Genomic DNA, 11,627 nt, shown 5'->3' with positions numbered 1-11,627 from the left:
ACCTTGTAATACGAACACTAAATCAATTTACAATTTTGTTTTGAACGGCTTCCAGAGCTATTCAGAGTTATTTTTACATGTTTTCAGTTACTAGTCATGGTTATTCCTAATAAAAATTTATAAAACGCATAAGTAATGATAACAATAATAAATAAATATAACAATAATAAATAACATAATTATTAATTTTGATATTCCGACCCTTTAAATACAATCCTGACCAGGAGTTCATAAAGCTATTTCCGTCTGTCCGTTAATCTGTCTGTCCTTCATTTCGTTCAAATGCAGAAAACTATAAAAGCTAAAAAGATGGAAAATGTTGGGGCAAGTTTAGCATATACAATTGTAGTATTTTGTAAAAGTGTGAATGGGATTTTGCTATGATTATTAAGACTCATCTATGCACATTGATTAAATGGAATACATTTAAATGTTATAAGTAAATAAAGTTTGCAATCTCGGAAACATCCGATTTGCTGCACCCATAAATCTTCGCACGTTCCTTAGCTGGGTAACGGGTTTCCAAGGGTTAAGACCGTCCACTACAGTGTTCGTTATTGTTTTGAACATAGTTTTTAATGATAAAGTTGACCATGGCGCATTTGCAATATTTCGAATTATATAAATGCGTGCACTGAAATCAAACAGTTTTAATAATACGTAATTCACGGTGTAAAATCAATAGTGTATTCTTTTTTATTAACATACAAAAAACTTAAAAACTCAACAGAAACCTATATAACAAGTAAATTTATCTTCAGTTTGAGCATTTGGCACACACATATAAGTAAATATTATTAAAAATTGAATATTATTGCTACTTAACTATTTTTAATAATTTTTTTAAGTTGTCAATTTTTTCATTGGTATATTGAATAGGCAATGTAAATGCAAATTTTTGTCAATTACATAGTTAAAATAAAACGCTGAATTTTAGTGATTACAAATAAACCGACATTTTACAATGGACTTACATCAACATACTGGTCACGTTAATCGCTAGCAACTTTTTTATCTTGGAAATAAATAACACAATAAAATCACAACAGCGCTCTGCTCTTCTCAGCCTCTGCCAGCACACTGTTCCACACCATAGGTCAATAGTCGTTACTCACATACACATCGATAAGCTGCCTCATGCGAGTTACTCACACAAAAAAAAACACAAAATGTGATTGTATTTCGTACCGACCGCTATTCTACAACACAATCCCTTCTAATAAGCGGATTTTTTTGCTGAATTTTTAGTTTTTGTAATCCTAATCAGAGTTTTCATCGTTAAAAATGTCAATTATTAGTTTAGGTTTAGTTATTCGTACGTCTGTTTTTGTTTTCTTTTCGTTTGTTTTGGGTTGGGTAATATATATATAAGCTACCTTTTTATTTTATCCATCATAAGCTGCTCTCTTGAGTTTGGAAATTTCACTTCACAAGCAGTCTTTTGATTCTTGTTTAACGTATTCAGTTAAAATTCATTTTTTTGCCCTCAATAAATCTTTGTTTTCCAGAAACTATGAAGTTTTGATTAAGTTGCTTTCTTGTGCCCATTCTCCAACAATTTTTTTAAGCTTGAACAGTGGTAGTTTTTTGTATCGCTCTGCACATTCTGATGATGCCTTTGAGACTGCTCCGAGTGTGCCTTGTACGTATAAAGAGACTGTAAGGGCACGTGCAAGAGCTCAACGATTTGCGTAAAGTCTACAACTGCAAAACGAAATAATGAGTATTTAGACTACACTAATAATTTACAATTTACCATCATCTGCAGTTATATACCCGTGTCGGATAAGAAAGTCAATAACCACAGGAGCTGAAGTGGTTTTAAAATCTGAAGTGAATACTCTCTCCACGCAATCCTTGGCTGGGAGCAGCTCGAAAGCCTGTACCTCTCCGTCAGCGTTCTGCGGAACAAAATCGACCGGTAGCTCTAAGTCAAAGACATATTCGGTATTGGGAAAAAGCCCTTGCCGACTTTCGAAGTAAAATGAGACACATCCTGCGGACACCAAGTTCTTGACAAGATGACATGGAATCGATGCCTCCTCAGCTGCCTCCTTGATGGCTGTCTCCTTAATGCCAAAGCCTGCAGAAAGTCCACCGCCTACCATATTGTCCCACTTCCCAGGCCATGTCTCTTTTGTGTTGGATCGCTGCTGTAGCCAAATACATAATCCAAGCGTCGGATGTCTTACGTAACCGTTGATATCGACGCCATACTTCCGCACTCCAAAGAGCGGAGTTGCTGCTCGTTCCATTTTCAGTAGAGCCCTGCGTTCCGATTTTACTTCAAAGTACTCATCCCTCCATCCCTGTAAAGCAGGTAGTAATCCCTCGGAGCGTAGGTCGAGCAATACCTTTTCGAGTTTCTCAGTGCGCTCATTGTAATCACGAAATGCTGGATTCAGCTCAACAAACCCCTGTTTTTACAAAAGTCAATTTCAATATGAATTATTAGTTTGGTTTGCGTGCATACGATAACTTGCACTTCGATACTGCCCACAGTCGTCGATTGACCCAAAATTAAAATGGAAATGTCCTAAAGATCGTTGAAGGCGTTTTTCTAACTGTTTTTTTTTTTTTGTGAATTTTTTTCATTAACTATTAAAAGATACAACTTAAAATTTTTACCATATACTTGGGTAATGTGTATGTACATTTATACATTTTTTAAATTAAAAATATTAAAAAATTTCAAAGTTAGAGCACGATGAAGTGGGGTTCTTGCCTGGCTATCTGGATTCCGGTAAAAAGGGTAATCCATTTAAGAAATCAATAAGCAAAATCTTTGAGTGGCTACGGCCCGTAATAAAAATGTAAATATAAAAAAAATAAAGTTTTTACACTACTTTGAAATAAAAATTTAAAAAAAACAAGAAAGGAAATTAACTTGGATAAGCCGATGTTTGAATACCCTTGCAGTTATAAGAAATAATCAATGTTAGTAACACCATGTGAAATTTTTAAGGATTGTTGCTAGCTTCAGTGTTATTATTCAAAAATTATTATTTTATTATTTCTCTGAACGTTTCTTTGACAGGTACATGTTAGAGTCGATTTTTATTAAATTGATTTCAAAATTCTTAAAAACATAAAAAATTATATATATATTTGTTTCATATTATTTTTCCACCAGTGTTTCGACCATTTTTATGACATATAATAAGTCGTCCGATATTGATCAAATATAATTCGAGTTTCAAAAATAATTAATAAATAAGTAAAAGGTTACATGTCAAAAAAAAAAGAAGATATAATTTTTTTATATTATTTTCTGATTGCATGCTATATAGATCTGGCTGGTTCCGACTTATAAACAACCTGCAAAATAAAGAAGACTTTTGGGAAAGTTTCAGCGCGATAGCTTTAAAACAAAGAGACTAGTTTGCGTAGAAACGGACGGACAGACGCACTTGGCTAAACTGAATCGTCTAGTGATGCTGATCAAGAATATATTTACTTTATGGGGTCGAAAACGTCTCCTTCACTGCTTTGCAAACTTCTGACCGAAATCATTATACCCTCTGCAAGGGTATACAAATCGGACGACTCTAACAAATAGCTGTGAAAGAAATGGTCACAAAAATAATGAAATAATTTTTTTTAGTATCACTGAAGCTAGAAACAATCTTTTCAAATTTAACATGGTGTTACTAATATTGATATTTCGGCTTGCCGAAGTTAACTTCCTTTCTTTTTAAAAGTAAAATTGGGCACGGTGTAGTTATTTATACACCGTTTTGGCTTTCACTCACCTGTTTGGTTTCTTCGCAGTCTCGAATGCAAAATACTTCCGGATATTTTGTGAGATGCTTTAGAACATCTGACTTGATGAGACCAACTTGTTGACCCTCAACCACAAATGGCCGAATATCACATTTATGAAAACCTATGTGTGAATAATCAGTGAATAATTACGTTAAATTAATTAACTCAGATCGAGGATAGTTTGTCCATAACACTAAACATCAAAATATCATTTGTTGAATTCTTATTAGCTTAAGAGTTTACAGAAATTTGAATGTATATAATACTATCCCAATCTTAAGCTTCTCCGAAAATTATTTCTATTATCATAAAGAATAAATGGTATCGATGGCTGTATAAAAAATACGTTTAATAAAATAAGTTTGTGTTTCAAATTACTTTTTTAGCTTTGTTCGCAAGACACAGGTACTCCGATATTATATGGCTGCATGGTTATATCAAAAACCAATCTACTATAACTGTAAGGTGCGTAACGGCTAAAAATCTAACTGTATATTTCAGCTATATTTTGGTGGCGGCGTCAGTTAAGAGTAAAAATCTAAAGAATGCACTTACTTGCTTGTGTGACCAAACACAACACGCAAATAAATTTGTAAACAAAAAACATTTTATCATGCCACTTTCGGCTAACGGACCCAGAATTTTCTAGGATAAGACCCATACACGCCTTTAAATTGGAAGTACTTTAAACATATGTAGATCAATGCACAACATTTTAAACTATAATAAATATCACTTTTATTAACAAAATAAATATGTTTCGCTGCCCACAATTTTAATTTCCTACTTTTCTTTTAATAACTCAAACAGAGACACAGACTATTTAATGTTTACCCTTGGCCAAAAACAAGATACTTTTTTTTTTTAAACTTTAATATTGTAATGTTTTAAATATGAAAATAAATTTAAACAGATTATATTTTTATAACTATACTAAATAATTACAACATAATAGTAATGTAATACATAACATTCAAATACACAAATTGAATTACTCTATTTTACTATGATTAACAAAATGTACTTCTATATAACATTATTTTTTTTTTATTTAAATAAAATAATGCTCCTAAAATATTATGTCATTCATATCGAAGATATATGGCTTTCCGAACCCCGAGTCCAGGGATATTTATAAGACACAGAAAAAAAGGAAATACAAAATCATTTAACCGTAGTTTATTTGTAAAGTTTGAAGTTTACCATTTTTTTATATAATTAGCAACACAATGTATAGTAATAGATGCTATAATACTACTATAAGATATGTAAATATGTAACTGTTGAGAAAAATCATTTAATTGAATATCATGTTCCGATGGTCCGATCTACATCGAACTTTTTTGCTTTTCCAGTTCACAACGGCACAACAAAATTTTAATTTGAACGGCTTTGCGAAATTCAGTGTTTTACCAGAGTTATAGGGGTCACACTATGGCATATTTGGCACTTTTTCGAAAAAGTTGCACTCAGTCTTTATTATATATCTTTGGAATAGTTAAAGTCATCTTGATGAGATCGACCAAGAATTATAATAGCTTAAAAAAAAATGTAATTTAAAAATTTTTTCCAAAAATTGATTGTTTCTTTTAAAAATCTGAAAAATACCTCAAATTGGTTTACATGTTTATCCCTTTAAAAAAAAACAAGAAAGGAAGTTAGCTTCGGCAAGCCGAAGTTTGTATACCCTTGCAGTTATAAGAAATAATCAACTTTAGTAACACCATGTGAAATTTTTAAGGATTGTTGCTGGCTTGCAGTGTATATGATATAGTCGTCCGAATTTAAAAAAAACTAAATTAAAGTCAGAACTAATAAAAAAAATAAGTTTTCCAAGCTTAAAAGGTTATATGTTAAAAAACATCGAAGATTTAGTTTTGTTTTCGTTTTTTCCCCGATAGTTCCTATACCCTCTGCAAGGGTATACAAAGTGGAGCGATAAAAATTACGAATTTCAAAAATTGTCAAATATAAAAAAAAAGTCTTTTTTTGTTATTAATTATTATAATTCTTATAAACCTGATTTTTGGCAGCTGACAAGTCGGACAAAATGTATATGAAATTGAAAAATGTGGCTCAGATGCAAGATGCACATTCCTAACCATTTACAAAAAATCCAAAAGTATCAGAAAAAAAATTATTAAAAAAAGTTAGTTTTAGTTTTATAAAGAAAAACTTTTGAATTAAGAAAATTAAGTTTTCAAGACAAGGGAAAAAGTAGAATTTTACAAAAATTCGTCCTTTTCAATAAATATCGAATGAGTTAAGAAAAGTATTGCATCATTCAAACGGCACTTAAATTAACTTTTTTATTGATGCCAATAGATAAACGAATCAAGTTCAAGTTACGAGTATATTTAACTTTCGTTTCGTCAAAATACTTATGCCGATTGGTGTATTTGCAGTACTTTAATTACAAATAACATGTTAGCTCCAGGTATAGAACTTTTTTAGTTTGCAGAACTATTATTTAAATTGTTTTTTTTTTTTTAAATCAGATATATCACTATCAAAACACCTCTTAACAAAAAAAATATAGCGACGATCGCACCAGCAACAATCAAAAGCTCTGAAGTCAACTTCTGTGACGAACTAAATACACTTTCTATATTTTTTACATTCGGTACGCTGAGTGCATATTGAATTGTTGAATTGAATTGTTTTTTCTTTGATCAGATATATCACTATTAAAACACCTCTTAAAGAAAAAAATATAGCGACGATAGCACCTTCAACAATCAATAGTTCTGAATTCAACTTCTGTGACGAAAACGTAATATTTGATCTACGAAATAAATACGTTTTCTATATTCCCTACATTCGGCACGCTTAGTGCATATTGAACTGCAGCGCGCCGTAAACAAGGAAGAACGCGTTACCCGTTACTCAGTTTAAGAAGCAAAAGGGAAATGGAGATATATAAGCAGCAAAGCGATATTTTACGGCGCCACCTACCAGATATTTCAGTAGATGTTATACCATATAGATGCGGCAGACAGATTTAAGCGTTTAATCCATTTGTGGGCGTTATAGTGGGCGTTGCACATTTTTATAACCAGCAAAACGATGTTTTAGGGTGCTATTTACCGGATATTTAAGTAGATGTTATGTGGGCGTTAGACGTTGGACGTTAGAGTGAGTGTGGCACATTTTTTAGGTCAGTCGATTGGTATTGATGATACAAACACATTTCAGTTACAATTATGTTTCTATCACCCCGCTGAAAAAAACTTGCGCTACGAAGCCCAGGAATCTGCATGCCAAGTTTGACTTTTCTAGCTACAGTTTTATAACTAGTCTTCTATAGTTTCCGAGATCTCAGCGTTCATACGGACAGGCGAACATTACATTTTTTCTTAATGGTTGATAATAAATTTATAATTGCAAATTTAATAGACCTCAACCGACGTTCATATTGCAGCTATATGATATAGTCTTCCGATTTTAATCAAATTTAATTCGAAATTCAGAACTAATTAAAAAATGTTATTTCCAAGCTGAGAAGGTTATATGTTAAAAAACCCCGAAGATAGATTTTTTTAAGTTTTTTCCCCGATAATTCCTATTGTAGCTATAAGATATAGTTGTCCGATCCGGCTGGTTCCGAGTTATATACTACCTGCAATAATAAGAAGACTTTTGGGAAAGTTTCAGCCCGACAGCTTTAAAACTGAGAGACAAGTTTGCGTAGAAACGGACGCACAGACGGATGGACAGACGGACATGGCTAGATCGACTTGTCTAGTGACGCTGATCCAGAACATATATACTTTATGGGGTCGGAAACGTTTCCTTCACTGCGTTGCATACTTCTGACAGAATCAATAAACCCTCAGAAAGGGTATAAAAGTATATAAGGATTGCCATACATCAACAATTTCCATGTGGTTATGGTTATCAAAGTATACTCTCTTTGATGTCAGATTAGAGGTAAGTCCAACGATCGGTTAATGACATTGAAGGCTTTCGCCTAACTTTCAATGAGGTACTGCCGGTACCAGAGTTTAAGACGCTTTTGACATGCTTTCGTTACAGATCGTGTTGAATTTCAAAAATTAAATTGGTATTTTACTCCCACAGATTTTCAAAAGGTTTCGGATAGTCATTATTATTCCCCATTAAAATCCCTGGTTGGCATTGCAAAAAACTTCTGAAATATTACAACGCAACCCAAACTTCTGGATATCGTAGCTTTCGATTGCGTTGCAATATTTTATCCTCTTAAAAAAATGTTGAGCTATTTTTAAAGTAGATTATATATATAAACTGTTATATATATAAACTATTATAAATATAAAAAATTATATATATAAACTATTATATATATAAACTATTATACTATACTATTATATATATATAAACTATTATATATATATAAACTATTATATATATATAAACTATTATATATATATAAATTATTATATATATAAACTATTATAAATATAAAATATTATATATATAAACTATTATATATATAAACCATTATATATAAACTATAAACTAAATGGACCAACAAACAAGTACCAAATTAAAAAAATATAATTTCTATGGCCGGTTTTTGTATTTTATTTTGAGTTCTTAAACTTTATGAGACTTTTCTAGGTAAATAATTGTTTGAAGTAAAATAACCGAAATTACTATTGTGGTCAAAAAGTTAGGTGATTTTTCAATTTAAAACTCGCGGGCTTAAGATGGCGGACTAGTTGTTTTTTTTTTTGAGTTGGTTAATGACATTTGGCGGTAATTTTATGTCAATGTCAGTATCGATATTTACAATGTCTGATTTAATTGAGCAGATAAATGCCATCAAATTTTGTTTGCGGAATGAAATTTCGGCTGCGGAAACGTTGAGGATGCTGCGCAAGACCTTTGGTGATTCTACCATGACCCAGAAAAATGTTTTTAAGTGGTACAAAGACTTCAAAGAGGGAACGTGTTGATGACTTGGGGACCTGAAACAACATACCAATCAAGCGAATATAGTGCTAAAGGCGAGGCGAGCACGTCAAAGTCGTTCAAAAATCAAGGCTATGATGACAGTTTTTTCGATTTTCGTGGTGTGGCTAGCCAAACTGTTAATAAGGAATATTATTTGAGCGTTATGCGCCGTTTGCGTGAAGCAATTCGTCGATAAAGACCAGAATTATGGGCCAACAACTCTTGGTTCGTTACCATTTCGCCAAGAATTCGACTTCTTCTTACGAGTGACTTCTGACTATTCCCAAAACTCAAGAGACCACTCCGGGGAACGCGTTTCGAGTCGATTGAAGAGATAAAAGCGGAATCGACGGGGGCGCTCATGGCTATACCGGAAAGGGACTATTTGAAGGGGATGAAATTGATTCAGGATAATAAATGAAGAATTTTCACTTTACAAACAAATTCACCTTACTTCTTGCCCACAGTAAAATGTTTCTTTTTCTCTTTGGTAATATCACTGTGACGAAGTGGCGAAGGGAACCAGTAGAAGGTGCAATAGCGACTACTATAGATACACGAAGTAATGTTGTGGTCCGATCGTCATGAGTGATATAGCCACTCGATAGCCAATGCAATCGATTTGTTTGAATACGTTACACCTCATTTTATAGATTTCGATCCTCCGTTTAAAATTTTTTACGAAAACCAGATTTTGGGGTACATTTTAAAGTAAATATGCATTTCCTTTCGCTTGTGTATTTTTCTCTTTCTTGTTATAAGGCACTCTGGGATTTTATTGCAAAAAATTGCAATTCCTCCAAAACACTATTGCTACAAAAAAGTTCTACATATCGCTTCTTTAATTGTCACAATACAACGGACTTCGCCACTACGTGTACTGCCGTCCACAGTGATTTTTAAGTAATAGATAAATTTTTTGTAAACCACTTTGTGAGCTTTTGCAAATCAGTTTGGTACAGTATGAAAAACATTTCGAGAGTCCCAACTTTTTAGCTTTCATAGTTTTTCCCTCTACCGACATGTCTTTCCTGAAAAATGCAGGTAAAGGCAAATAGGCCGATCAATTAAAGTGAATAGGCTTTTTTACATACTTGCATTTTAAATAATACAAAATTTTTTGGCATATGTATGTATATACAAATAATTTAAGTAATGGACAACGGATCATATATAGACAAAAAGGATATGCCAAAAAAACAGAACAACAAAGAACTAGCACTTGCGGTTACTTATGTATGTATGTGATGTACTATAGTTGGAGTTATCCACTTTCACATTATTTAATAAAGATAACCAGTGGTTTACAAAAATAATAACACAATTTCCAGTTAATTTGCCCGCACCAAAAACGGGAAATTAGTTATTGTACATTAAATACAAGATTCCCAAAAACAGTAGCGGAAAAAATAGCAGTGTAAATTATTAGTTTTTGTACTGAAACACAAGAAATGGTGCATACTAAAACTGTATATTTTTCCGCAACTGTTTATTTTTGTGAAACTAATTCAAACCTAATTTTTTTCTAATTCAAGATGCAATCACTCAGGTGGATCCCTCGGAGACTTCGTAAATACGTATCTTAAATAGTTTCTAATTTATCTAAATATGTTCCTTAAAATAAGCTGATGAAAAACAAGAATGCAATTTAGAAAATTACGCATTACATTTTTTAGTGCGAACGTACCTACATACATACATATGTCAGTAACATTTATATAGACATTTCATTTGTTACAAGCCCGATGCCTAAGAATTCAACAATATTAACAGATTATGTACACAGTAAATGTAATTGGATTTAATCGTACGAACAGAGAAACATAATGATACAAACGCATGTATGGAAATAATCAAACTAATCAATATGTAAAGCATATGTATATATATATCGCGCTGTTAATGGGTGTTTTCCGCTCACGGAGAATGTATTTCTTACCTGTTAGGTAGAAGTTGTTACATTTTTGCGCTAGGATCAACAAACGCGATAGCATGACTTCCGACGAAGACATTTAACGCAGTTTGTTCTTCACTGATTTTCCGAAAAAACACCAAAGAAGTGTTTTTATTATTTATTTACTTTTAGGGCTAGTTTACGGCATAAATTTGCACTCACTGAATAGCGCGTATTTGTGGTACTTTGTACCCTATTTTCTACAAAACTTCAATAACACTTTTCATCCGTCTTAAACCCGTACAAACCAACTGATCAGATCAGAAACAAAGTTGCAGTACTGGGATTAATCGATACACATAAGCACTTTCCAGCACTTAGGACAGCTTTTTCGAGGAAGAAATGCTGATTCGGCTTTTTATCAAAAAATAATTTACCAATTGTTCCAACCAGATCCTGCACAATTATAGGCTGTTCGGAAAGAGGTGATGCTGCAACAACTACTAAATTTCGCAACAACGGAACATGCGTGCAAAATTTAGTTGCTCGGAAAACGTCTAAGACGAAGCAAAACCAAATACAATTTGAATGCTAGCATTTGTAAAGTTGTCAACGCCAATTAGCTTTTAGAAAATAGATCAGGGATGGGATTTCCTTTCCGACAATTGTAGCGGAAATTGAATATTATTTGTTTGATCGCCTAAGAGTTTCTTTAGTCAAAAAATCTTATTTCTGCAGTGCGACCAAAGATTTCAAAATTAAAACATCTGCTGGTGCACAAACACAAAAAAAATGAAATTTCAAAGAAATTTTTTCGCCTTGGGGAAGTTAGTGCCGTCTTCAATTCCCAGAGTTATACCGCGGATACTTCGGAAGGCGCATAGAATCCTGGCAATGGCTACTGATGAATCCTCAAGCTTTAGGAGGCGACCTTTTCCCTCCTTCATATAGAAGCTGGCGCGTTCTAGACCTTTTCAATAACTTATAACTAGCTGATGGTCCAGTGACTCACTATGGTGACCGTATAACT

The 11,627-nt window shown here is 32.8% G+C and overlaps 1 protein-coding gene across 3 annotated transcripts; it reads right to left on the bottom strand.

Moving 5' to 3' along the window:
• Positions 1–673: 673 nt before the first annotated feature.
• Positions 674–11,398, bottom strand: LOC108021884 (uncharacterized). 3 transcript variants are annotated; one of them, XM_017090722.3, is made up of 5 exons: positions 10,820–11,398; positions 10,643–10,735; positions 3,753–3,886; positions 1,757–2,417; positions 674–1,704 (listed from the first exon to the last, which is right to left on the bottom strand). In XM_017090722.3, the coding sequence occupies exons 2-5, from the start codon at positions 10,713–10,715 to the stop codon at positions 1,526–1,528; spliced, it is 1,047 nt and encodes a 348-aa protein (XP_016946211.1). In that variant the 5' UTR covers positions 10,716–10,735; positions 10,820–11,398; the 3' UTR covers positions 674–1,525. The 3 variants fall into 3 exon arrangements, with proteins under 3 accessions (XP_016946211.1, XP_043949712.1, XP_016946282.1); XM_044093777.2 differs by having other exon boundaries at positions 10,643–11,396; XM_017090793.2 differs by lacking the exons at positions 10,643–10,735; positions 10,820–11,398 and adding an exon at positions 10,391–10,415.
• Positions 11,399–11,627: the final 229 nt, after the last annotated feature.

Source organism: Drosophila biarmipes, unplaced genomic scaffold, assembly GCF_025231255.1.
Source record: "Drosophila biarmipes strain raj3 unplaced genomic scaffold, RU_DBia_V1.1 ptg000008l, whole genome shotgun sequence".
In the NCBI taxonomy this organism is placed as follows: Eukaryota; Metazoa; Arthropoda; class Insecta; order Diptera; family Drosophilidae; genus Drosophila; species Drosophila biarmipes.
The sequence above is the reverse complement of the archived record's forward strand: the minus strand, read 5'-3'. Positions and strand labels throughout refer to the sequence as shown.